We start from the raw sequence: 27997 nt of genomic DNA, 5'->3' as shown, positions 1-27997 counted from the left end.
TGTGTAAGCCTCACGGAGTGGATGCTGAATGTGGCCGTGGTCCAAATAACGGGACGCACTTCACACCAATGAGAGCATCCATTGCAACATATGGCACCGAGGCCCCTCCTTCTCCACGCTCCATCCTCATTCATGCTTCACGACAGTGGCTCACTGCAAGCCTCCTGGCCCTCGGACCAACTGTTTGGATGCGGGTTGCTCGTTTGCACTGACAACCAACGAGACTTGCACACAATATTGTGCCGCGGTAGTTAGTTGCACGGAGCAGATGATTGCTCGCGCTCTACTTGGACCATGACTGAAAACTGTGACGGGATCTATTTATTTACATCTTTGCACCTTTAAACGCAACTGCAAGTGGATTCATATCACGACACACTTGCAATACATCACACTTCATCAGCAACTTAAGCTCTAAAGCTCCTTTTTTTTTCTCCCTCACTTGCTGCGCACTGGAGGAGCGCGGCGCTTCTTTTGGAGTGTGTTTTTTCTCCTACTCTGGCTCTCCGACTGACTTTTTATTGAGTTTCAAAAAGTGCCCTCACCACTCAGGACAGGGCTTAAATGTTCGGGATCCAGGAGCATTTGATGCGAGAAGTGAGCGGATTAAAAGAAAGAAGTATAGGAGAGGAGATGGATCCAGTCCGCTCTTGGGTGCGTAATGTCGGCGTGGTGGATGCCAACGTCGCTGCGCAAAGGTAACGTAGCTCCATCATCTGACTTTAGATGGAAAAACTTAAGTGCCTGAATTACTGGGTAAAGTGCCGCAAACCTGTCGTGAAATGTAACTCATATATTATCGCAAAGTTATGAGCTAAAAGCCTTCAAAATAAAACACAATATAGTGTCAGAATATCGACAAAAGGGCAATAAGCACATATAAGGCAACTGTTTCATTTATAATAATAACAATAGTAATAATAATAATAATAATAATAATAATAATAATAATAAATGCATGTTACACGAACCTCAAGTTCACCAACACATTGGAAAATGAAACATCAGACCACAGAATGTTTTGGAACTTCTTTAGTAGAGGCACACAGTTGGATTGAAATAATAATAATATTATTATTAATAATAATAATAATAATAATAATAATAATAATAATAATAATCTTAACATAAAAGAGCAACATGTTGAATTTGGAAAAAATGCTCTCATTTGTCTGTTGTTTCATATTTTAATTTGCTTAAATACGAATTCTATGTATTCCCCTTTGAAAAGTTTATAGAATAAACAATAGTTTCTCTCAAAATTAAAACCAAGAGGCCTGAAGAAAAGTTAAAAGTTAGTTGATTTAATGCACTTTATTAAAAAAATGCTACTGACGGTTTAATTGGTATTTGGTTTATTTCCCCTGTGTTTGTTTTTGGTTTATGTATAAACAAATATATAAATTTTATTGTTTGAATGTCGCAGGAAAGAAAATGCGTTTGGGTGAAATTTGAATACACAAAAATTGCCTATAATGTGTGCGGTTTTGATTCCCTTAATTTGGCTGATGTTATCAATTCGCATCAATGATCTATAATAAGATGTATCGAATGTTAATGGGTGCAATACAAGGTGAAGATATACTAATGTTAAGTGTTTCCCCCTTCTTTGTTGTTATTATTTAATTTGTTATTTAATACATTTCACCTTGAGTTGCGAAAATCAAATATGGGAACGCTTCAATGTTGTTCCTTTAAAACTTTGATATGGAGAAATGTGCATTTAATTATGTGTAAATGAGTCTTAAGTTGAGAGCTATATACTTCATAATGATAATATATTATATGTGATCTTGTAATGCTAAAATTAATAACAACGACTTTATATGGAAATTATAGCTTTTATTAAACTTGTGTTTTATTGTTGTTGATATTTGTAGAATCACAATATAAGGAACCTTGGCTTCAGTTTCATTCTGAAGCCCGTCTTTGGCTTCATCCAAACACGACAGTGTGACATGATGCCACCCAGAAAAAGTTGTGATGTCCTTCTAATAGAGTGTGCACCTACATGTTTGTCCCCAGTGGAGTGGCCCTGTCCAGAGCTCACTTTGAGAAGCAACCTCCCTCCAATCTGCGCAAGTCTAACTTCTTCCACTTTGTGCTGGCGCTCTACGACCGACACGGGCAGCCAGTGGAAGTGGAGAGGACGGCTTTTGTGGACTTTGTGGAACACGACAAGGTGTGTTATAGTTTTACTCTCCAAGTATATTTCCCCACCGTTCTCCACGAAAGGCAATCAGTCTCCTCAAGTGGCAACAAGAACATACGATAGCAGATTTCATCAATAGAAACCAGTTGCTCCTCTTGATCTTCAGCGCTTGCATGGAACAGCTGACGGCTTCATGCTTACACAAGCTCTGTATAGCCTCAGTGAGCTGATGATGTGGGATTGAAAAAGAATATCTAATGACTAATTAGCAGCTTGCCTCATTAGAAGGCGGGGGCCACCACTACTTAAAAAAAATGCAAATTATTCCCACTCGTGTTAAGTTATCCACAGAGAAATAATCATCAAAGCCTCGTCTCAAAACAGCACTGTAGGGCAAGGGGCGAATTCCTCAGGTTGGCCAAGTGGGACATTGCATTTGAGAAAACTCAAAACGGACTACGGCCTCATGTCCACTGTTGACAGACACTTGTGTCGTGTGTGAGCCCGTCTTGGCTCCCAAGATCTTGTCAAGTCAGGTTTGCTGGGAATGTCAGGGATGGTGTGTGTGCGTGTGTGTGTGTGTGTGTTAACGCCAGGGTTGAGAGCTGTCAGTGTGTGCCAGTGGGTTCATTTTCTGCATGGTTACCCTGGCATCTGTTTTGGCTTTGTAATTATGCAGAGGTAGAACGATGGCACGACTAAAGTAAACAGCCCCCTGTTTAGATTGATAAAACCTACAAAGGCAGTCATCAATCTATCTCCTGATATTACAAATTCCAGCTTCCCCACTTCTCCAACTTCATGCATCTTAATTTGCCCGCTTCCTCTTCCCTTTTTCCCAGTTGCTCTGCTTCCCCCAGCCTTCTTGTTCTTCTCCCCTTGCTCTCATCTTTGAGATGCCTCCTGGGTTATTGGACCAGAGAGCATTCCTTTGAGACCACTTAGAAAGACCAGTAGAGGTAGAAGACAAGAAAGAGAGGGGGAGCATATGAGGAGGTGCGGGCTGAAGGCGAGGAGAAGCAGAGTGCAAAGGAAGTTTTCCCGTCAAGGTTGACCGCTGCTCATTCTTACATGTACTATGGTCAAACACACTTGTCGCACTCCTAACTTCTTCGGCAGCCAATCTCAAGGCTTTTGGAGTTTCCATGAGACATGATAGTTCAGCCTCTCCTATGCGGCGGTGTGACCCAAGGTTAAGCGTTGAGCTTATGGCAACAACGCACACAATGCTGAGCCTTGTGATCTCAACGCCGCTCCCGGAGAAGGTCAAACTGCAGGATTTGGAGAGATTGGCTTTGTGTTAAACCGTGTCCCTAACGTGCTTAACTACATGCTCTGTGTCGTGTGGGTGTGTGCGTGTGTTTCCAAGGAGCAGACGGGAGAAAAGACCAACAACGGCACCCACTACAAGCTCCAACTACTCTACAGCAACGGTAAGAAGCAGAAAATCAAAACCTTTGCACATACAAGTCAATGTAGCCGTTCTGCATTTATGTACCGCACATAGGACTTGAAGCGATAGTCGATTAGTCGACTTTACGACTCCGCGGCGTCGTTTGAGGCTTGAAGTCAACTAATCGCTAATCACCTGTTTCTGGCACTCTATTTACATAAGATTTATAACTCGCCTGTCTGCTGCCACCGCCAGACTTTCACGCTTTGTGGAGCAGCGAAATGTCCGTCTAACAAAGCGATGCAGAATGAAAATATCCGTATAAAAATATAATCGTCGTGGATTTGCAGCCTCACGAGTTTCGACTCGTCGGTCTTCGACTAGGTGTTAAAGTGTGAGAGCAGTAGGCCAAACCAAAGCTCCATGTTCATTGCCAACTGCTATGTCCAATACTGTGGATGCAGCAACTCTGTGAGAAGAGCATGATTCATATCTTGACATGCATCAACCAACATCATAACCCTTCTCGATGCTGTTTCATAACACTTGTACATTGCACATGCTAAAATGAGATAGTTACCACATTCACTTGCAAATTAATAAAGACCATCCTCGAAAATAGAAAAAAGTGAAACAGAGAATTGCTTAACTTTTGGAAGCCTAGTTACGAGATGTTGCCAACTCAGACACTCCAGAGCACAGAGATCAGCAATTTATTAAACATTTCCAACCACGCCTCCGATTGTGTTTCCCACATCACATTAGGGATACATGGAGACATTTGGTTCCCATGAGCAACCACTGCCCCTACTCTGCCATCACAGTGGCACCCATGGGAGAGAAGATAAAAGACATGTTCTCCGGCAAACCCCTTGTACAGCGTACACACACACACATGCACACACACACATGCATCGAAAGCACTTCCTCTTCATCGCCTTCCTCTTGCGGTATCAAAGACATTGCAATAGATGGAGGGAATTTTTTTTTTTTCACCACTGAGATCTTCTGTCAAGCAACAGAGCAGACTCACTTTGGCCTCCGATTAAATAAGACCGGTCGAGCTGGATGTTGTTGTTTTACCTGTTGGTGTACACACTGTAGTTACATAAAGTCTCCAACAAGCTTTGGGAATATGTCATCACTGTTGATAAATTGTAAGAGCGCAGCTGTAAATTCCGTCTTCAAACAGAAGACAACTAATAATCATCAAACAAGAAATAACTTCCAATCCCCTCAGAAACCTTCAGAGATAAAATATAAAGTGCATGCCAATCGTATTTCTTCATGTTTCTTGGATGGAGTTCAATGTTGTGTATTTTCTTTTATTAGGGGGTTGACTATAGGGGATAACATTTAGATCATAAATCTATTTCCAGTTGAAAGAACTAAAAAGCTGATGTATGTATATCTGTCACGCCCGTGCTAGAGCACGCTCGGCCGGCAACTTCCCTCAGCCACACCCCTCCATCATCGTAATGTCTGTCACCTGCTTCCTCTTGTTACCTTTTGTTTTTAAGCCCTGCCCGTGTGTTTCTCCCTGTCTGTGTCCGCGCCTCGTGTCCTGCTCGCCCAGTCTCCCTCCCCCGGTCTTAGCTGGAGGCTCACGGTCAGATTTTTATCCTTGTCCAAGTGGACTTCTGTCGGTCGGTCGGTCTGTCTGTCTGTTTGCTGGCCGTGAGTCTCTGTCCCGTATGTGTCTTCGGTTCCCCACCTGACTCCATTCCAACTCCCTTTCCCTTCAATAAACCCTGGTCCAAGCTGCATTTGGTCGCCCTGCTCCAGTTATTCCTGACAAGATCACTGTTTTGGTAAACTTAAGTCTTTAATTATTATCAGAGTAAAATCAGCATGTTTATGGAGCTGTTTTGATTCCCCTTCCAATTTCCAACGGAAACAGTTTTGCTAATTGTTTTTATACACTTGGGATCAACTGTAATGTATATTTAGTTATCTAGACTATATAAAACCAAGTGTAATATACAAATTCAATTTTAAAAAGATTCACAGATTGTTTTCCTGTTCATATATTAAATCTACAAAGCAATAAGGGGCTGATGAGTGAGGAGTTCTGCAAGTTAATTGCCTCTGTGGTGACTAAATAATTGTCACAGTTTGTGATAACAACATCCATAGGTATTAGTAAAAGAGGTCTGCCGTGCCAAGATATCAGAGACAAACATCTGCTCTTTTTGTGCAGGGGTCCGTACAGAGCAAGATCTTTATGCACGACTTATCGACTCAGTCACAAAACAGGTAGGTAGGCTCTTCTTTTCCTGATGAAATTCAGCTTTCAAGGGAATGAAGCAAAATGATTTGACATAAAACTGATATATTCTGTTCCTTGTTTTCCCTCCTCACAGCCAATATCATACGAGGGCCAAAACAAGAATCCCGAGATGTGCAGAGTTCTGCTCACGCATGAGGTCATGTGCAGGTGGGTGGTCTCCACATCTACTTATACATAGCACAATGTAAATCATGGGCTCTATTTTCGTGTAAGGCGCAGTCAAAATTTGCACAGGAGCTGGGTTTTAGTATTTTCAAAGGCACCAGCAATTTGCCTCAGTTAAAGAGAGGAGTGTTGCACCGTTGTGGGTGTGAACACAGCCAACTTGTTTTGCTGGAGCTTCTTATTCTCTTTGAAATTGGCGCGTAATTTGAGCACAGTTCTTGATAACCGAAAAGGAAACTGATTTGCTGGAGTACATGCAGGACGTCAAAGCGCACAAAGCAACATCATAACAAGCAAACCTCCACAGGTGGATGATATGAAGTTGGCCTGGGAGATCACAGCTCACTAACGTGAAGTGACCACCTTTCACTCCGATGATGTGATCAAATCCACCGCACATTTCCACAAAATTTACCCAAATCGTGTTGCAATACTTAGTTCCAGCAGGTAAAAGGAAACTCTGAAGACCCGAACGCCCAGTCAACAACACCAAAATAAGGATGCGCCAATTTTGACAGCCCAAATGCACCTGTGCATATAATATGATATATATATATATATATATATATATATATATATATATATATATATATATATATATATATATGAATATGAATATGGATCCCATGAGTATCCACATCTGTCCTGCAAACGGAGATATAATGCAAGCATTATTTTTATACCAACCTCCTTTGTAAAACATTTTCAACACAAAAACGAGTTTTCCAATAATTAGTTTCATGTTGTTTCACACTATGTAATAATATAATAAGGCATACATTTGGTTCCACAGTCTAACTATAAAGCAGAATGTTGCCACCCAGTGCACCGACAGCTGACATAACCACAAGCGCTTAAGTGGACTGTTATTACAATTCTTTCATCAAATTGACAGACCAGGAATGAGCCTAGACAGCATGTTTCAACTTTGTTAATGTATGATGAGTGACACGTTTTGCAGATGTAGCTATCATAACAGAGCTGGCAGCTTGAAGAGCCCGTTTGCTCCATATCACAGGGTTTGGATAATAATGATATAATAACAATGTGCTTTATGAAGGTAAATGGATAAACATGGGTGTGTGCAGGAAGAGGAAGGAGAGATGAGTGGGCCAGTGACCCAGAGTTGGAGGGCAGCAGCAGGGATAGGACGGGGGGCTGAGATGGAGTGGGCTCTGCCATTGTGTAGCTAGCAGATGCCCGAATGTGACTCACAGCTGGCTAATAACAGAGCCGAAGAGGCAGAGGGCAAGCGTCACAGCTGGGGAGTGAGGCCGTCTGACAGGGGGGCGGAGGGGGGCAGGGCAGGGCCAAGCTGGGACACGAGAGGGGTGAGGCGAGGTGTAGGGGTGGCAGATGGTAAAGGGTGGGGGCACTTTTGTTATGCAGTGAAGGGGACTTCGCTTTGGGGGGTGAGGGGGGGTGACCAGCAGGCTCCTCGGACAGGACTGCTGACGAATGGTGTGTATGTGTGTGCGTGCATGGGGGTTGAATTTGATTTCGGAATCAATGTGACAGATTGGCTGGCTGCCTTTTCACTTTTGAATGGTCTCTCACTGTTTGTAGGGTGTGTTGTTGTACCTTTTCTTCCTCTTCTATTCTTTTACCCCCTCCTCCCCTCCCCTTTCATGCCTCCTTTGTGTTCCGCTGGATGTTGGTGGACTGCAGAGTCTGGGCCTGTGGACAAATGACGGCTCCTCCTGTTTAAATTGCTTATTTTCCCGGCTGACTTTTCCCTCTTGTTGTCTTTTCTGTCCCTTTAATTGCCCACTCAGCCGCTGTTGTGAGAAGAAGAGTTGTGGTAACCGAAATGAGACGCCCTCTGACCCAGTCATCATTGACAGGTAAGGAGCTCTAATACAGTACACAAAGCACGGACTCGTACTTAGTTGCACACTGAGAAAGATTGCGCTTTTGTGCAAATTTGACCACTCACAACACACTGTTGCATTTCCACTCTGTAACACACCATCTGGTTTAAGATCTGTGTACGGCTGTAGTAGAAGATGTTGATGTATTCGTGCAGGTTTACTTGGAACAGAGCTTTGGCCATGTCACTTAAAATGACTATCGCATAGTGACTATAAAAATAGATCCAGCACAAGAGGTCATTACAAAGATTGAAATTGCTCCTCAAGCCTATTGATTGACACAGCATGTGAGGTATCAATTCAACAATCTGTTTATCATTGTGGTGCTAATTTGCATTGGTGTAATTTGAGCTCCATCATACATTGTAGATGTAAATATCTATGTAAACATATAATTCTTTCCCCTATTACGTTTCAATCCTATGAATTCAGAAGAGTAGAAAAGCCCAAACGTATGACTTTAAAATTGTGTATAGTTTTGGAGAAGAGCCTAATTCTACTATTGCCTTGAGATACAAGTCACTTGAGATACAAGCTGTCATTTAGATTATTATTTTTTTTGAATTTTGACTTGTGAGCGCTATATTTGACCTCATCTTACTTCCCAATGAGCAGCAGTTTGGCAATTAGTGATTGATTCTGAAAAAAGGCCTTATTTCCACTATTGCCCCTTCCAGTTAAATTTGACTAAATATAAAAGCAAAGGAATAAGCTCTAAATATCATTCTGTTATGCTACTTTAACCCTTGAACAAATGTGCTGAATACAAATGGTGCAGCAATACACGTAGAGTCCCTCTTATACGGCTACTGTTGGTCAAAGCGGGAACATGAGAAAAAGCGGAACATTCATCTAGTTACATCATTACTGTGTGTACAATATTGTGGAGGGTTATTTTTGGGGAAGTCTGTAATGGATTCATTTAAATTTCCATTTTTTTAAAGGAAAAGATGATTTGATATAAATTGTTTTGACCTGCAATTATGGTCACGCAAAGAATGAAGCTCACATCTCATAGCAACACTGTATCTCGAAGTTAAATGCGGCATGGATGTTGGGAAAACGTTTCCATGCTTAACAGTGTCAATCATACTTTAATCCTATTTGATACAGCACTTGCATTGGCTTTTATTAGATTGTCCAGGTGAACCTAATAAAATGCTGTGAGAGTAGAATTATTGCGGACGTCTTTTCACTTCTCACCCTTCTTAGGACCAGTTGCACCTGAGCGTCCCCCCCACACTGTCTTACCCGGTCAAACACATTAATCTTCATATGTGAAGCATGTGCATGTTTCATATCTCCGTTGCAGACTCACACATGTAGTCAATGTTCACCCTGACCGCCACTTATCACACTCTAACCACCACGGTAATCAGAGTGTGTGAAGGCCCTCACATTCGAGCGATTTCGGGTTTTCACGGGATCTGTCAGCAGAGTGATGAATGGTCATAAGCAGAAATACTTTGGTTGTGATGTCATCGATGCAACCTTCATTGGCTCTCCCTCCTGCCGCACCTCCTCTCCTTCCGTTTTGCCTTCAGTCCCACTTTCATAACAATTGTGAAGAAAACACTCACTTCATTTATGTCAAGGACCCTTTTCTTCCCCTTCTCAGTTCAAGCTGGCTGCCTGTTGACAGTCTGTCTCATAGGAGTTCTGCTCAGGATATTTTTCATATCATGGAAAAACTAGGCTGTTGTCTTTTCAGTGTTCCCAGATTGCCTGGGAGCAGCTGCTTTTCTCATTTGCACATTATTCTCGCAATGTCCCATCCCATATACACTTCCTCCTTAAATGCCTTAAACCTCAATTTAAGTATCTCCACAGCCTGCTGTGGAGAGAGCAAATCATGTACACAGTATTTCCATTGCGAGATGTTATGACTGATTTGAGATGAATCGTTGACCTCTGCTCCTTTCTAATCGCACGGGGAACATCCCATCTTGGTGGGGGTCTCTCCCTCTTGACTACCCTGCAAAATCCTTTCCTCTGGGAATAGCCCATTAGGAGCTAGTTAATTTCTGATAAGCCAAGAGAATTTGGTGAGGTCCATTTTATTTCCTATTACGTGTATTTTTTCATTTTTCATTTCTTTTTTTTTCATTTTTCATTTCACTGTATGCATGCGTGTTGAAAAAAGGTGTGTGAATGTTGTCAGCGTTTGCATGGTGAGAAACAGAGGTATGCTCAGTGTTTTTGGAACCTCATACGTTTATTTATGTATATGAATGTACGTGCAATTGTATATGTGTCTCGGTGACCCCTAGTCTGACCTTTTTCCCCAGTCACTGCTTGGATCTTAAATTATTCATGTGTGTGTGTGTGTATGTGTGTGTGTGTGTGTTCTTGTGTGAAGGAGGGGGGCGTATAGTCTGTTTCTGTGGTTCCAATAATCAGCCTCCTGCTCCCAGCCCCAACACCTGTTCTCCAATTAACATGCAGTGCGCGGGGGCCCGCTCACGACCATCGCCCATGATGCTTTCCACCCGTTTCGTCCTCCTTTTCCCTTGTTTTTGCCTTCTCCCATCTCGTCTTCTTATCTCCTGATCTCCTGCACCCCAACATGCTCTTTCACACCACTTCACCTCATATTAGCGAATTCACTTTCTTTTTTTCCCCATTGTTAATCATCTCAGTAAACCTTTTCCGTTGGCCTGTTTAATTCTACCATAATTAGCCAGTGTCATTAGGACACCTACCCAAGCCCAAGGTAGTTTGCAATTCCCCAAATGGCCCAAACCCCCACTTTTCTAATCTCCTTTCCATATTGTTTCAGTTTCCCCTCTCCCCCTTCCCCTGCTGCGGCCGTCTCCCCCCCGCCCCCTTCTCTCCCTAATCCCGAGTTGAGTGAAAGGAGAAAGAGATCACAGCTGATCCATGAGGAGGGGTGAAAGGATGGATAGAGGGTGGAGGGAAGACGAGGGCACAAAGAGATGACTCCGGAGTTGTCCAAGGGAGAAGATGATTTAATAGGCCACTGCCCGCTGTGTTTAATAGTTTTACAACTGTCTAATCTTAACTCAAGCCAACTCTTCTATGCGCTTCCAAGACCAGTGTGACGTCTCTGTTTGGAGAGCAGCACTTATCTTTGACTGATAGCCAGTGTTGCTCACTGATTGGTCCGACAAGTGATCGATAGACATATAGATTGACTCCTTGGGGCACATCATCATAAATCTTTGCTAACTCTTCTCACTGCGTTTTCTAAAAACAAATAATTCTTCGTAGCTCTACTTTCTTAATTGACTGCTTGATTGAGGCTCCTTATGTAAGAAACCATACGCGGGTATAGAAACAGAAGCTATGCTCGTTAAAATGCCTGATGTGTATCTAATATGAGACTATCAGAAATCGTTTTAAAATTTGACATGACATCAATTGTCAAATGAAAATAAAAGAATCCCCTTTGGGATCTTAAAATGGGAGAATATAACAAATGTACAATAAGTGCTTGGGCAAGTGTGCAAAAATAAATGAACGAAGCATTGTTAAGGCACTGTTTACTTAAATAACAGTCGTGTTGTTTTTGTAAGGCATGTTGACTTAAAATATTTGGCAATATTTGACCACACTTCCTTCTGAAAGTGCTAAAAATCTGTTTGTGAGAGATCTTGTACACAGGTCGATTGCGATTCCCCCACATATTTTCAATTGGATTCAGGCCTGCACTTTGGCTAGCTTTTGACCATTCAAAATATATTCTTTGGATGGATATCTGGAGTGAAATCCATCATTGTCTTCACCTAGCAAACGTAAATAATCTGGGCCAAAAGTGATTGCTATTTGGAAGTGTTCAAAATCCCTTCCAGTCTGACCTAAGTCCCAGTTGCAGCTAAAGAAAATCTTCTTCCTCAGACTCAGCAATTCTCAGGTACGCCTGTTATAGCGCAATAAAACACAATCTGAACTTTTGACTACAATTCCAAAAGGTATGTGTGGCATGGAACCAATATTTAGCAGTCGTAGAAGAATTCCACAACAAAGTATCTGGAATCGGCGCTGTAGTCACGATTGAAGAGCGCCAGTTACTTTTGGCTTGTAACCTTTCGAAGTCTGTGAAAAAGGTTGAAGGCAAAAAATTTTATTTGTCACAATTTGGCCCGATTTCAATCTTGCAAATTTGTAAGCTGTACCTTTCAGTTGAAAGCTAATGAAAAAAAAATATATATATATATATATATATATCACAATTCTATTTTTATATCGTCTTCTGAGAGGCTCTTTGGAATTAACCCGGCAAGATTTTTTTTAAATGGAGGTATTATTGACGCGATGACCTCTGAGCTAGAACTTATATTGGTTGTGAGCCCAAGCTGACCTTTGTATTTATGAGTGCTGTGGTGGCTTTACAATGGAGACAAGCAGCTGTCAGTATTAGTATTAGTAAGAATGGACTGTGTGCTTTGCATTGGAGAGGTCAGCATTCACTGGGAGGGTGTGTGTGTGTGTGTGCTTTTATATTGGGCTAAGAAGCGGAGATCAATAGTTGGTCATAAGGAGTGTGCGCGGGGATCCATCGCGAGGCAGCGGTCTTGTGGTGTGGGGGTAGGCGGGTGATCAATGGCCAGCACTATCTCACTAATTGATCGTGTTTCTAAGAGCGGTCTTTTTTAACAAGCCGGCACTCCGAGAAAAGAAGAATAATCAATAGGAATTTTCCAATGCTGTCAATATTGCTGTATCCTCCCCCAGACTCAAAATGAGCTCACTAAACCTCCTGTAAGGATCAGCAATTTTTCAAGTCCGCATTTTACAAGTGAGAAAAACAGTACACCACATTTGATGTTGTGTAGTTTTTTTTTCTTTTTTTTTTTTTTTTTAGAGAGAACTTGTGCTTTTTAAGATTTTTACTCCCCTCGTTGAGCAGTCATTATGTGTGTCATGGTTTGACTTCAGATTCTGGACAGCAAGTGGAATCCATTAGTCTTAATCTTGGCTTGTATTGATCTATTTGTTGTCTTCTAGTTCTAGTTATGTGCACAAACCACAATATGTGTGTTTTTTTTTAAACTAGTCTAATCTCTTTCCACAAAAAACATCTCTTTGACAAAATACCCACGTGGAATATTTATTATTACTGATATTGTTTTCTAAATCCTGGGTATATGGTCACAATATAAACTTAAATCTCTTTGGTTAGTGCAGTAAATCTGCAGCCAGCAATTTTGAATGGATTAACACTGTCTGGGTAGTTTGACAAAAAAACTATTCAGAAATCACTTATTGTTATATGTAAATGTCTTGCGGTGTCTCGGAGACCATCTGTTTCAATGGTGGTGGCTCCACCTGCTTGAGCACGGCCCACTTAAACCCATTAAAAAAAACTAGGAACATTGCTTCAGAACTCAACTGTTTTCTCAGCAGTCATGACGGCGTACCCCTGGGCTTGGCGCAGTAGGGGACACAGCTTCCTGAACGCTTGCATCGATCTCAAAGGAAAAATATAATCATTCTTTGGGAAAGAACATTAAACTTTCATCCAAAGAATAAATTCAGCAACAATTTTGGACTGTGTCAGAGGTCACATTCCTTCTATTTCCCAGATGTACACTGATGTACCGCAATGTCCTGTGAGGTCACCATAGTAGAAGCACTCAAAAGCTGAATGTGTGACTCAAAGTCATTGTATCAGGCATACAGTGGGAAGTGAGGCAGATGTGAGTGACGTGATGTGATCACGACATTACAAGATGTTGTTGGTTGTGTTATTTTTAATATTTCATCTCATGTGTTGTGCAAAGTGCTTTGTTATGGCTGCAGCCGTTGTCAAATAAAGTTGTGTTGAGTTGAGGTGAGTTGAGAAATGCAGGGGATTGCTTGTCCTCTAGTCACTGTGCCATCTTGTAGTTCTTCCTACAGAAATCACTGTGGTAACTTCCAATTTATAGAGACAGTACATTGGAACCTTGGAGGATGAACACCATACAAAACATTATTTTAATTGGATGAATCTGCTCTTGAGTCAAGCGTGCAGGCAACCTACAGCCATTCTAACATCCTTAGCAACCATCAAGTATGCTGCTAAATCTGCTGTAATATTTATAAATCAAAACAGTGAAGCCCACTTAATAATTTCTAGACTTTAATGGTCAATGAACAGATCATGTATAACTATGCAATTGGCGGGTCACTAATGACTATTGTCAGCTAGGATAGGCTCAAGCAAACACCAACACAGAAGTGGCTAAAATTGTATAATAATAATAATAATTAATGTGAGCTTCATTTCTCACAGTAAGTCAATTGAAAAATGTTTTTTAGATCACAAAAGTAATGGCCTCATAATCAATCATGAGATGGATACTCTTTTGAATTTATGTCTGGTGTATATTTGGCATCTCGACTATTCATTGTATTACTCACTGGAGAGTTTAAAAATAGTTCATGGAAAAAGCATTTTCACCTCCACTATGGAGGTCTTGTTTTCACCATCATTAGTGTCTGTGTTTGTCTGCTGGTAGGATTACATAAATATTACTGGGCTGATTCTCACCAAACATGGTGCGCAGCATCTGGCATGGATGGAACTTGTTGTTCAGTCTGCCTAAATAACTCTTGGTAGTCATATCTTATGAAGCATTCTCTTACTTGCCGTACAATGTTGGTAGTAGAACACACAAATGCAGAAAATTCTATGCACATATAAAGTCATGACCACTGGTCCCTCCGGTCCACTGTCACGGTGTCTCCCTGGTGGTCGAACCCTGGACACTCTCTTCACACCCCCCTGTCAGTAAGTCCATCAGACATGGGTTGGTGTGCAGGGTGGGGGATGCAGCCTGGCGACCGGGCCCTGAGGCTCCAGTGCACACCATCTCACTCACACAGGCTGGACCACTGAGCAGCTGGCACAGGACCATGGGATGCCTCCTCCCTGGGGGCAATGCAAAGGGAAGAAGGAGACAAAGACAGACAGGGAGAGACCATGCATAGTCCACAAAATCACTTTTTTTGACAGGTACTGTCTGAGAGCCTCGGTCAGAGTCAGACTGCTAAAAGTTTACGGACCTTTATGTCGGGCTCAGGCAAACTCACAGGGGAGGTTTGCTAAGGCAAGCTTTTCACTTGAGTTTGTGTGCATTTGTGAGTTAAACTCGACTTGAGAGCAAAAAATAATGTGACTCATTGTTGCACTAGCAGTTCAGTAAATTTAGCTGATATGATAAAACCGTAAAAACAAAGGTTGTTGTTGCTGTGACATGTTTCCAAAGAAATCAAAATAATTTAACTCCTTATTAACTTAGACTTCCCATACTTAGGGTTAGGGTCGCCTTCACTTTACCCCATAAAAAGAAAATCTGTGTTACCACTGGGTCACGTTCCTTTGTGTTGCTGCTATTTCTATTTTTTTTTCGTGTTGCTATCTTCCGAGGTTGGAAAAAGTAACAAGACTATTTTGACAAAGTAAGGAGTAGAAAGTAGAGAATTTTTATTTTAAAATGTAGTGAGCAAAAATAAAAAAGTTGCTTGAAAAATTAATTCTCACATACAGAACAGAAGCTGGTAAGATGTAATTAAAATATTTTTTTAAGGAGCATTGGAGGAGCACTTTCCACCACTGCTGTTGTGTAAATATTCCATGAATTGTGTGGAGCAGCGTCAAGCGTTCCCATTTATCTGAATCCTAATAGGGTTCACCTTTGCTTGAGCAGTTTGGAGATTAACTGGGGGGGCAAAGAGGATCATAGCACGACAGATTAGCATGATTTAGAGGGCACTTCAGATTGCAAGTAAGTGAGCGGTCTTATGTGACTTTCCCTTCTTTGGGTTTGGTTTCCAGGGGAAAGTTCTCAGCATCACAATTAATTTTGCAAATCAGTCATGTCATATGTGTAGCATAATCAGGCACTTTGTGTGTTCCCCGTGTGTGTGTTTTGCCAAGTCATAGGCCAGTTAGCCGTGGTCTTTAAGAACAAGGGCTGTTTTCTTTAGTTGGACACAAGTGTTGTTGGTGTGTGCGTGTGTGTGTGATGGAGCCTGGTCATCCTCCTGTGTAAAGGTTTTAAATTTCACTAATGACTTCACAATGCCCCCTGGTGCTGCACAGACCCGGCAAGCCTCCCAATTTTGTTTGTTTGTCTGTTTAGCTGCAATCTGGACAGACTAAGTCTCTCAGGAGTTGGATTTCTCATTTTTAAAGAAAACATCCAGGAATGCTAATATTTACACTTTAATAAACCTAAAACAGTTTTATCCTCAGGTTTCTTGTTGGCTAATGCCACAAGGGATATTGTTCTTTGTGCACTCCCCCAAAAAAATTACAGAAAAAAACCCCTAAAAGGATTTTTTTTTTATTGACTGGTGCCACACAATTTTATTGTTAGTTAAAATGGAAAACCATTTGATGTTTTAATTATATTTTTAACATCTAAATTGTTTGTGTTTAATCAACAAGATAAAATGTGAAATAAATTATTCCTAAGACTAAATGACAAACAAAACCCCTGACTTCAGTTAGGTTGCTGTTGTGTGAGGAAGCATTACTTAAAGTCAATTAGTTTTTGTTTTAATGCGTGTACTTAAGTGTGTATTCCAAGCAACAAACAGTCTAATGTGACTTTGATGGAGTGATGCATTTCTCTTTTCATGCAGTCATTTTTTGGACAGACAACAATGCAGTAGATAAGCCAAAAAAGATGACCTCTAATAGTCTTGTGTTTCCATCATTCACGCAGCAGATGTTGCGTAGTCCTCTTCAAGGAGGAGAAGCAAAATACGAGTCGGGATTTAACTATTTCAATGTCACAACAAAGTTTTGGGTGTGTGCTTGTGTTGCTAGCAGCCCTGATGAATCTGTCAGCGCTGAGGGCAGGGGGGGCATGTGACTGCTGACAGGCTCCCAGCAGGCATGCTGTGAGCCCCAAAAGTTACTGTGCCCCCCAACAACACCCAGCAGGCCTGACCAGCGCTGGGCTCCTCTTTACCTCTCATGGTCGTGGACTCCACACATTTGCTGCGTATTAGCCACAGACTGTAAATTACTGCACCCTGGACCTCAGAGCGATTCCATTCGCGTCTCTTCACACGTTCCTCCAGCTCCCCACAGGACCATTATCCAGCACACCTCCTCGCAGTGCGTCTATCTTCCTCCCCATCTTTCCTCTCATTTTGATCTCTTTTCCTCTCCTCTGTCTGTCAAAGTCATCCTGGCTTTTTAGACGCTTTCAACCCTGTCAGATTTCTCTCCCCTGTCTGTCTGTCTTCCTCCTCATCCTTCACTCCTCTATTGTGTCACGCTACACGGCATTCCCTCCCTCACACGTCTCCCCCTTTACTTTCTTACAAGCAGGTCCCTGTTGTGGAGACTTCACAGGTTTGCCATTCGAGCCCCCCCCCCGTCTCTCTCTGTCACCCCCCTTCTCTGGCTTTCAGGAAACAGATGTTGTTTGTCAGATCTTATCATTACTGGCTAATTAAGAAGACATCTCTTCTTCTGTCGCTTCTCCTCTTCTCTCTCCTCTCATTTGGAGGCATCCATCCAAGATCTGCGCTTCCTCTCAGAGAAATGTTTGGGTCACGCTTTGATTTACACATGGTAGCAGTGAAAGTGATAAGCAGTTGATTGATAATGAAAAAGCTGGATTAGTGTTAGCGTATTGCACATGACCTTTTGGCATGTTCAAATCTGTTCAGCTGTAAAGGAGGCTGCATGTCACCGTTTGACAGTTATGAGAGTATATTTTGAATGCTTGTCCCTCAGGAGGAAGCAAACATTCTGGGAGAGGTCAGGCCACTGATGGGACTTCTATTCCCTGTCCTGGTTGTGAATTCATGTTCTGCAGACTCTGAATATCTTTCATATCCATCTATTTGGCGAGCTGACCGCTGTCCCATGTGGTGGCACTCTTTTGGTTAAGCCTGGGAGAGTTCACATTCAATTCAAGTGAAATTAAAAGCACATTTACAGCAAGTAAGACCATGAAGTAACAAGATGAAACACCCGAGTACCTCTTGTTTACTTTTGCTCCCTTCTTGCAGCCTTCCTTTCCTCTCTTCTACACATGAAAGTTTTACAACACCTCCAAGCACTATAAATCAGGACGAGTGCTTGAAATGTTGGCTTTTGTCACAGTTCTCAAGTTTAGAGGTGGGTCGGACAATTCCAGGGGTGAATTTGGAGGGACGCAGTCAATCTGGAGCTTAAAGAATTCCAAAGTCGTTTAGCTCTCTGACCTTTGATTTTTAAAACAAAACCACCAAAATTCCCAACACTAATGTTTTATCAGGCATGATGGTTCAGGTGGAGGGAGCGCCAAAGTCAAAATTGATGGAATGTTCAATTAATAAGTACCAAGAAGACCAAAAAAAGCACTTTGTATATACTTAGAGTTAAAGGAACCAGATTTTGTAACTCAAAACAAAATATGGATAACTGGAGGCTCAAAATTTCTCATAGGTACAAGAGTCTTTAGTAATATGTTCAAGGTAATGCTCCTGAATAGTCCAATGTCATCCACTCAGGATGCCGTTGAAATGCAAGCAGTTGCAAACATTAACTCATCTGAAATGAGCAAAGAGAAAAAAAACAAGGAGTCAGTTTGACTGTGAGAAGCTGATGCCTATGATATGGCTGTATGTTTTAAGAGGGGGTATGTGTGTGCGTTTGTGTGTGTGTCGGGGGGGGGAACTGGATGGCTGGTGTGAAAGGTCTTGTGGTGGTATGCCACAGTGGGTGTATCAGTTCATTGAGGGTTTTCTGTGCCCCATTAGCAGTGTCAAAGGTCACATGCCCCGGGTGTTAACCCCAGTGACCAGTCTAGCTTCCAGTCTGCCAGGGGACCCAGATCCAGGGGTATTTATTACCGATCCACCTCCGCCCCCCCAAACATAGCTCTCCCCACAGAAGAAAACAAAACATCTCCAACCCTCCCCCTTGGCCAGTCTTCGGCCTGGGCACATGTACTAATTGGATGCATATACACACACTGATGCATGACGAGCCATCTGTAGACTTTGTCTTGAGGTGAAACATATCCTAAGTCAGCATGGCTTTATCATAATTCTCACCCAAAGTCGCTGGACACAATTTGGGTCCCATATCCACAACATTTGTTTTGTGGTTTTGCTTATGTGTAATTGACATTAATGTGTCATAAATAGTGTGGAGATTTATTTCTTGCAAGCCAAGCTTGGTCTTGTATATTTTTGGAGCGAACCCACACATGTATGAGGTCTACGCGGCCTTTGCTCATGTGTGACACAGGCATGATGCATACGTGCATATTTGTAGGCCTGCTGTATGACTTAGTGCTCCCAGTGTGTGAATGTGGCAGAGGAAGGCCCTCAGCATGTCAGTATGGTTTAAAGCTCCACATCTGGTTTCTTAATTTTCCCCCCACCATGTCAGGACAGTGTTTTTTTTTTTTCTGTGTGGTGTGTAGGTTTGTGTGGACGTGCATTTGTGTGTGTGTGTGTGTTTATTGAATGAGTGATAGCCTTGGATACAGGACATCAGTAAATCTCCATCTCTCTTCCTCAGTTTTTAAGCGCTTTTGTATTATTATTATTTTTTAATTATATATTTTTATTTTTCATTTATTTATTTTAATTTTATTCTTGCTCTTTTAGTCACAATTAAATTAAATTCAATCTACCCTCCATGAACCAGGAAGTGTATTAGCTGACAAACGGACGGATAATCTTCATTGCATTTTCCACCACAAAATCTCTGCAACAAATCTTCTTGTGGCCTGTAGAATCATCATCATTAATATTATTATCTAAAGTGAGGCCCCAGCTGATTATTTTTAACAGCTCACATTTTCCTCTATGCAGCATAAAGTGGCTGGCTAACCAACACAAATATAGTGCTTCACTCTTTTATTCTCACTTTTGTTCACTGCTGCACAGTGCTGTTATTTTTTCTTTGGGCCATGTTAACATAAGCGGGGATCTCAAGCCTCCGAGTCAAGACCCCAGTAAGGAGTAGAATAAAGTAAGGCTTCTATAACTCTTTTACATCTCATGCCTCAGCAGTTGCTGCAACTGGTAAGCGTTCATTTACAATGAACAGAGAGGGCAAGGTCTTTTATGCCTGGGTGAAACGGCAGTTATGTCAACAGTCATTAGTGTTGATGAATGCCCATGAAAATTTTGTTGGAGGTTTTGTGATGCTTAGGTGTACCCTTCGTTATTAAGCCCATGTGTAAAGCTTAATAGTCTGCCATTATGTGCAACAGATGCACCAATGGACAGAAATGTACAACAGAGTCCCAGAGAAAAGAGGAATCAGAAACCTACTTGTGTTTCCTTAGGGTGATTGTTGTCATTTAAGTTGAGCGAGTTGTCACCATTTGGCCATAGTGGCTGCATGCTGCGAGGCCCGTGTTTAGTCTTGGGAACTGAAACAGATGCAGACAAAAGGGGTTAACAGAGATGTAGAAGTGAAGACAGAAATGAAAAAAACAGACTCCCCGTGGTTCCAGTGCGGAACGTGATCCCTCGGTTTAAGACTTTTGTCTTCACTTTGGGTCCACTGGTTTGTCTACGCAGAGAAGATAATAAAGAAGTTAGATCTTGGATTCATTTTTTGATTTCCTAGTTAATTGGTCATTTTCTCTATTGGCTTCACTTTCACCTTTTTCACCCTATTCTGTGTCATAATACAGATCTTTACATTCTCTCGCAGAAGGGTATGCAAACAGTAGGCCTTCTATATGTACTAGAATATTTGCTAAAACACATAATAAACATAAACACAATTCTTTTTGAAAATCGCCCTTCTCTGAAATCCCCCCCATGGCATGAAGATCACTTCCACTTCTTTGTATGTTCTCCTCTTCATCTCTGCTTTGAGGATGCGGAGGTGTGTGGGTGTATTACATTACCAAAACAAAAACAAACAACGGCAATATTAAACTTTTGCAACCACAATAGATGAGGGGGTATAAAAAAAACAGAGGGTCCTCGACTTCTTATTAATTATGCAAGATTAGTCTAATTATAATTCAGCAAATGAATGTGTGGCAGAAGGTGCGAGGCGACGGGGCTGGGAGATTTGCATGTTAAGTGGGCAGGGGAAAGCAGCTAATACATGCTAATATATGCGTCAATGTCTCGCTTTAATTTCAGCATTTGCAGCTGTGTGCGTCCGAACTGAGGGGGGTGAAAAGTTGACTCAATGGGATTTTTGGAAAGGGTTGGGTTGGGGTGGGGTGGGGGGGACAAAGGTGGGGGTGTCAATGAATTAGAGTGTGCATGCACGCATGTGAATATGTGTTTGTGTGTGAGGCATCTGGTGTCATACAAACAATGAATGATGAGAAGAAGTCAACAAACAAGGTCAAGGGCCCTCATAAAGTGTGCAAAGCCGGAGGGTGTAGGCGATGGTTCCATTAGTGACTGACTGGCAGAAGACATGAGTGGCAGTTGCTAGTCTATTGAACTTAACAACTTTTTTCCATTTGATCGTGGCCCCCAATACTCCCATTGACATCACAATTTCCCGAAGGCAGATATTATTAACCGGAGTGACTGGATCGCTCATCCTGAAGAAAAAGATCAGGCTGCTGACTCACAGATGTGAACGTAGCACTTAGCCCATCCCAAAGCCTGATTAAAAAATGTTTAGTCTTAAGCATAAATATTATCACTCCCTGCCAACAACAATATTGATTGTTCTCTGATGTAAGAGCCGAAATGATACATTGCATACACAATTAAAGTTGGAGATATGCAAACTGGGTTATTCTCACAAGGGAGGATGTTGGAGAGAGTGATTGGAAAATTATTTTTAAAAGATGACAAAATGAAGGAAAGATTAGAATTTGATGGGCGTGTTCGAACCTCCGGAGCTAAAGTCAAGTTCCCTCTCCACTTTCCCTGAAGGTGATTTATATTTGCACAGTGCGCAGTGTGGGTGGGGGAAAAAACTCTCTACAGCATTGTTGTTAGTTTTATTGGGAGCATTAATGGCTGTTTTTCATCGGCAAGTTGTTCCGTGTAAGGCATAGACTTGTTAAGGACGTTTTATTTGCCAATTGCTCTTTCAAATCATTTTTGTTTGCTTTGGCTCGCATCATGTGACTAATTGAATATTACTGCAAGACTAATGTGTTTTTTTACTCAGCGTGGTCCACCCCACCCACCCCTTCACTTAATTTTTCTGCATCTCACCTTGCAAAGCATCTCATTTTTTTTTCTGTGTTTGAGTGGTACAGGATGTGGTCATGTTGTTAGCTTCTCTTTCGCATCGCTGTCTTCGCCTCTCAGCGTGGGGACTTTGGGATTGCGGCAGAGCTGCGTTGCCATGGCAGCGGGCTATGTTGCCGAACTGCGTACACCTGGGATTTGGAGTCTCTGCGTAGTCTCGCTCTCCCCTATTTATCCTATCTTTTTCTCTGGTTTTCTTTGGTGGAGGAGAGGCTATCGGCAGCCGTCCCGATGCATCCATGCAGCTTTTCCCACTCCAAATAAACTCACATACATAATGAAACACGTGTACCTGCCAACAAAATTCATGTCCATGCCACTGCCTCTGTCTCCATCACAACCTTCCTCTTCCTCTGTACTTCGTATTCCAGTTCATTCCCATGTGGCGTTTTCAAACGTGGCATTGTGGGATTCGGCGCTCCCTTGGGTCTGCAGGCCTACATCACCGTCTGTAGTTGACTTTGAAATACAACAGAGCTTTTCACCGGACTCTACTTCTCATCGTATGATTTCGACTTTAATGGCATTGACTTAACAGACTATAAACTTAACTGCTGAGATTGATGTCAGAGCTGCAATCAGCCCGATCTGCATCAACACCCACGTAAAACTGCACCCACGGCGGCCGCCTCTGAAAATAATGAACGTCTCATTTGACTGTTGGAGTGTTGTTTGTGAGCAAAGTAATCATACACATGATCTTTTTCATGTTATTTCTTACTTGCTGTCGTTGTGCAAATACGTGTCCTTTTATTTACCTCTGCAGGTTCTTCTTGAAGTTTTTCTTGAAATGCAACCAGAACTGTCTGAAGACGGCAGGAAACCCCAGGGACATGAGGAGATTCCAGGTACCAGCGGATGAAAAACAAATGCATGCTTGAAGGATGAGGGCTTATGATGAGATGCAGAATTGAGTACGTGCAGAACTCATCGCAGTTCGAAACAACACAGATGTGCACAACTTTAATGATTATTTTTTCATTCCGTCGAACCTTGGAGGTGTTTGTCAAAACATGAATCACAATCAAGTATTTGCTAAAGATCAAGAGGGATGGTGAAATCAATAAGGATGACTCCTCCAGACAAAAGAAAGTATTTATATGTTTAAGAGAGGCTGCTGGGATGCAGGAAATAGGTTGAGGTGTTTCAGGAAGTTGTCAAGAATTGAGTGATTGGCTCCAGATGGACGAGGTCACACTCTGTGACCCAGGAAGTGGTCACCGGGGACACTCCTGCCTCACTTCCATTGCCATCCTTCAGCACCAGCGGCCCCTGTCTGGCATTTTGTTTCTCCCGGCTAACCCTGTCCCCTTTTCCGTCTTACGTGTTCCTCACTGTTTGCTTTAACTCCTGGGATGTGACACATGCTGAGAAGTTATGAGCCCGCAAAGACTCTCATCTCTGGGTTAAAAGGTGCTCAGTGCCGGACACAAGTCAGCTGCTTGATCGATAATTTACAGTTATTTTTCTTAGAGCTACCCTCCCTTTCTACCACCTTAAGCGTGTGTTTTTTTCTCTCCTTTTCTTTTCATTGCTTTTTCACGTGCAAATGTATTACCATGTGTTTATTTTCAGTGGTTTGATTTAAATAATAATAATCATCTCAGCTCTAAATGAGTGTTGGCTACAAAAAAATACCCAAGTACCCAAACCCAGCCCCACTCTTTATTTATTTATTTATTCATTTATTTATTTATTTATTTATTTATTTAAATAAACACATTCTGAAATCAATAAGGACAAACCACAAGTGTCCTTTCCTCAATTATGTCCGTGTCATTCTTGCACGGCAGATGTGTGCTAGAACCCACACATGGTGTGTCCAGATCAAATTAGGGTCACAATATATCATGCCCTGATTTAACAGCCAGCAAAAGTGGGAGATTTGCTCCATATGTTTGCTGTCATTGAAGGATCACACAGCCGTGATGAGCCGACTGCATGCTATATGAATCACAAAGTTAGAAGAGGCCATATGGAGTAGAGAGGTGCCTGGATGCAGATATTTTATCAGGTTCCCACTCATGTCACATTGCAGACTGAGAAATCATACAGCATCACCTCTGTGCCGAGACAAATTGTTTCACTTGAAGTATTTGCTGCTTGAAACCAGAGATTGTAACTCCCAGCATGCTGTCCAAGTCATGCACAGAAACGCTCATGCTTCATTTCCTCTGTGTCAGGTGGTCCTGTCCAGCACGGTGAGCGTGGACGGCCACGTCCTCGCAGTGTCTGACAACATGTTCGTCCACAACAACTCTAAACACGGTCGGCGGGCTCGCCGACTGGAGCCAGGCGAGTCCGCGGAGAATACCATGGAGTATGGTGAGAAAATACTGTGTGACATTAACATCTGTATTTGCATTTGTGTCCAGAAACGGCCATTGTAATTGCATATACTTAAGGTACTCAACTCTCATTCCTAATTATGTAGGAAATTGATTCGTTACTTATGCCACTGAGATTATTCAAAGCACTGTTACAGTACTTGAGAGTGCCATTTCAGAATCAAAAATATAACAACTGCTTCAGGAGACATATATGAAGCTTCATTTTCCTATAAGTTATATTTTGTCTTTCTTTACAGCCACCCCTTGTATCAAAGCCATCAGTCCCAGTGAGGGCTGGACTACAGGCGGGGCCATGGTCATTGTCATTGGGGAGAACTTCTTTGATGGGCTGCAGGTGGTGTTTGGAAGCATGTTAGTTTGGAGTGAGGTAACAATGAACTTACTGTGGCTGACATTTTACATACACATGGGTTTTACATTTATTCCTCTCCTTCCTTTTCTTCTGCCATAAATTTGTGATTCTCCCCCAGCTAATCACGCCGCACGCTATCCGTGTCCAGACTCCGCCTCGTCACATCCCAGGGGTGGTGGAGGTCACACTGTCTTATAAATCGAAACAATTCTGCAAGGGAGCCCCTGGACGCTTCATCTACACAGGTGATTATGCAACAGAATGGGGGTTTTGCCAATTAGAGGTGGTGCTGGTGTTAATGTTAGCTGTTAGAATATGTGACAAATGTTTAAGATACCACATGCCCGTCTATTTTAGCCCTGAATGAGCCGACAATAGACTACGGTTTCCAGAGGCTTCAGAAAGTAATTCCACGACATCCTGGTGACCCAGAAAAAATGGCTAAGGTGAGAGATTCACAAATGTATGGTCATGCTAAACAAAAAACACATTTCAGCTGTGGACTGAATTTTCTTATTTTCTTGGAGATAATCTAAAACGTTAACATAAACTATTTGCAGGAAATTCTGCTTAAGAGGGCAGCAGATCTTGTGGAAGCTCTGTATGGGAATCCACACAGTAATCAGGTAAAAAGGAAAAAGTTTGGACCAATTACCACGGGAAATGACTGGACATTCACCCTGCAAATATTAACTACATATAAAATAATGTCTTTCACACATTGTTTACATTTGAGATAATCTGATCTTCACTAATTGTTTCAGAGGTTTTGCTTTATTGGGAGTACAAAAAGGTGTGACATGACAGTACTTGTTATGGTGTTCATCTCCTGTAGGACATGTTACTAAAAAGAGCAGCGGACATTGCGGAGGCCCTCTACAGTGTTCCCCGTCCTCACAGTCAGCTGCAAGCACTTCCCAGCTCACCAGCCCATGGCAGCGTCATGGGTTTGGGTTCCTACCCTTCCCAATTAGGTGTCAGCATCGGGGAGCCAGGGCAGAGCAGCCAAGGTGAGCGGAACGGCTTGTAATGTGAGTCCAGCTTTACCTTATGCAATGTTTCTTTTCTGCAGGTTATATTCGCAACTCAAGCAGCTTATCGCCAAGAGGTTACTCCTCAGCTTCCACACCTCAGCAGTCAGGCTACGGAGGCGGCGGTGGTATGACGGGAGGCTATGGAACCGTTCCTATGACCAGTCTCGGGGTTCCTGGCTCACCTGGCTTCAGCAGCGCTTCCCCCACGGGATCCCCCTACAGTAAGACAGTTGTGCCTGGCCAAACCTGGTATTGTGATGACACGACATAAGACTGACGGCAAGCTCTCGTCCACAGTAATGCCATCCAGCCCGACCATACCCGGAAGCTCCAGCTCGTCGTCATCTCTGTTGCCTTTCTCCTCTTTCCCCTCCGCTGCTAAACAGAAGAGTGCTTTTGCTCCCGTGCTCAGGCCCCAGGGTTCCCCCTCCCCGGCCTGCCCCGCCTCAGGGGGGAACAGCTTCAGAGGTAGCCATCCGACTCACTATCTGACCCCGCTCTCCGAACTTACGAATGCAGTCTAACCCCTTCCTCTAACCACGACGAGCTTTGACTGAACCAGATACAGAAAGTTGCTGGATGTGCAGTACATGAATGCAAAATTAGAATCATAGATTTTGCATATCTTTTTCTCTCCAGCGATGACGGGCCTGGTTGTTCCCCCGATGTAGCAAATCTACCCCAGACCACTGCTTCACTTAGCCCCTCTTTTGGCACTAAGAGGGCAGGGAGGATGGAAATTTGATCAATAGCAACCATGCCTAACTTTGCTAACTGAGCCCATCCTGCCGTTCCTTAGTCGTCTTTTACGCAGGTCGACGAAAAGGGCAAACGTTAGAAACTATCCAAAGACACGACATCTTTTCCAGTTGTATAGAAAATTATTTCAAACCTAGTGCAGATAGGCAATGATTCTTTGCAAACCAGAGGACCATACCACACTGTGACATGAAGAAAACCACCGGGTCCTAATTCAATCACAAGCTTCAAAAGCTCTGCGCTTTATTCTGGCATATATGCCACATTCAGCATTCTTCCATCGCCTGCCCGAACTTTTGCCAGAGATGTATACACGAGCACTGAACATTTTTCAATGATGGACAGCTCTGATAAGCAGGGTGCTATTCGTCTGTGTATGGACACTTTAAACAGCATGTGTGTACACTGTCTGTGAGTTAGCGACATGTTTTTGTAGTAGATTTTTTGAAGACAATTTACATTCCAGAAAAAAAAATAGACCCTTTATTTTTTGTTCTGATCTCTAAGATTTTACAAGTGAGAATTGTTTGTCTCAAGGGTTATTGCTAAAGGAATTCATATATTGATTTATTTAAGTACAAGCAATTTAACTTATTATAGCTAGTTTAGGGAATAATATAAACATGTCTTATAAAAGTGATTCTTTTTCCAACTGTTGATTAAGTTAATTGAAAAACCATGCGTTTCAATTTTAATTTTTTTCTACATGTGGATTTCATCAAAAATTTGGTACGTATGACATATCCGCAGTTTGCAAGCTCTTTGCATAACTACGATTAATATTATGCATTATGAGTCAGGTCATAAAAGACGCTTATTGTCCTTGTATAAAGGAAAAAATGTTAGTTAGCCTTATGCATGCTTTGTTGAACCAATACGGCGCTGTAATTTTGTCATCCTGCGTTGCAAATTTGAATAACATTAAAATTTTCAGCTTCATTCGACATGTTTCTGCAGAGCACATGTTAGTTTCTATGCAGTACAGTAGATGAAAGCACAATAAAAGTCTTCGGTACATTGTGGGTACAACATACATTGATATTAAACCCTAACACAAATGACATTCTCAGGATGTGAAAACAAAGAACACACAGAGTTGAGGACTTTTTTATACATTTCTTTTGAGAGTTTGGTTAATTTTATTTATTTAAAAATATTAGCAATTTTAATATTATGTTTTGAACCCATCTTTCTTTAAAACGGTACAAACATGGTGTAAAAGTGATTTGTATATCGCAAGGTGTAATTATATTTTGTGCTCCAAATAAAACCATGAAGCAAATTTGGACTTTTGTGTTAGTTCCAACTGCACGAATTTGAAATTGATTACTGACCTTCAATAGTTTCCAAAAGTCAGATCTATTCTCATTTCTATTTTCACCTGTATGGTTGCACAGATTTTTTTTTTGCATGCTAGCTGGCTGATGAGGCAGAGCATCTTAATTGTGATGCGAGCGTTAAAGGAAAGACTGAGTA

The 27997-nt window shown here is 42.0% G+C and overlaps 1 protein-coding gene across 2 annotated transcripts; it reads left to right on the top strand.

Annotated features, from left to right (window-relative positions):
• The first annotated feature begins 349 nt into the window (after positions 1-349).
• On the top strand, positions 350-27465 carry ebf2 (EBF transcription factor 2). 2 transcript variants are annotated; one of them, XM_088376909.1, is made up of 15 exons: positions 350-698; positions 2026-2182; positions 3528-3585; positions 5746-5801; positions 5909-5982; positions 7776-7844; positions 22792-22873; positions 24209-24350; positions 24613-24743; positions 24847-24973; positions 25086-25174; positions 25289-25354; positions 25564-25738; positions 25801-25983; positions 26060-27465. In XM_088376909.1, the coding sequence occupies exons 1-15, from the start codon at positions 565-567 to the stop codon at positions 26284-26286; spliced, it is 1770 nt and encodes a 589-aa protein (XP_088233035.1). In that variant the 5' UTR covers positions 350-564; the 3' UTR covers positions 26287-27465. The 2 variants fall into 2 exon arrangements, with proteins under 2 accessions (XP_088233035.1, XP_088233034.1); XM_088376908.1 differs by having other exon boundaries at positions 3522-3585.
• The last annotated feature ends 532 nt before the right edge of the window (positions 27466-27997 follow it).

This window comes from Syngnathus floridae, chromosome 5 (assembly GCF_059516105.1).
Source record: "Syngnathus floridae isolate MCC-2025c chromosome 5, RoL_Sflo_1.0, whole genome shotgun sequence".
In the NCBI taxonomy this organism is placed as follows: domain Eukaryota; kingdom Metazoa; phylum Chordata; class Actinopteri; order Syngnathiformes; family Syngnathidae; genus Syngnathus; species Syngnathus floridae.
Note: the sequence above shows the minus strand (reverse complement) of the source record. Positions and strands in the feature narration are given on the sequence as shown.

Coding starts and splice junctions, on each gene's coding strand:
- ebf2 (XM_088376908.1), top strand. CDS start 565: ATGTTCGGGATCCAGGAGCATTTGATGCGAGAAGTGAGCGGATTAAAA. Junction 24,744..24,846: donor GCATGTTAGTTTGGAGTGAG/GTAACAATGAAC, acceptor ATTCTCCCCCAG/CTAATCACGCCGCACGCTAT. Junction 25,355..25,563: donor GGAATCCACACAGTAATCAG/GTAAAAAGGAAA, acceptor CATCTCCTGTAG/GACATGTTACTAAAAAGAGC.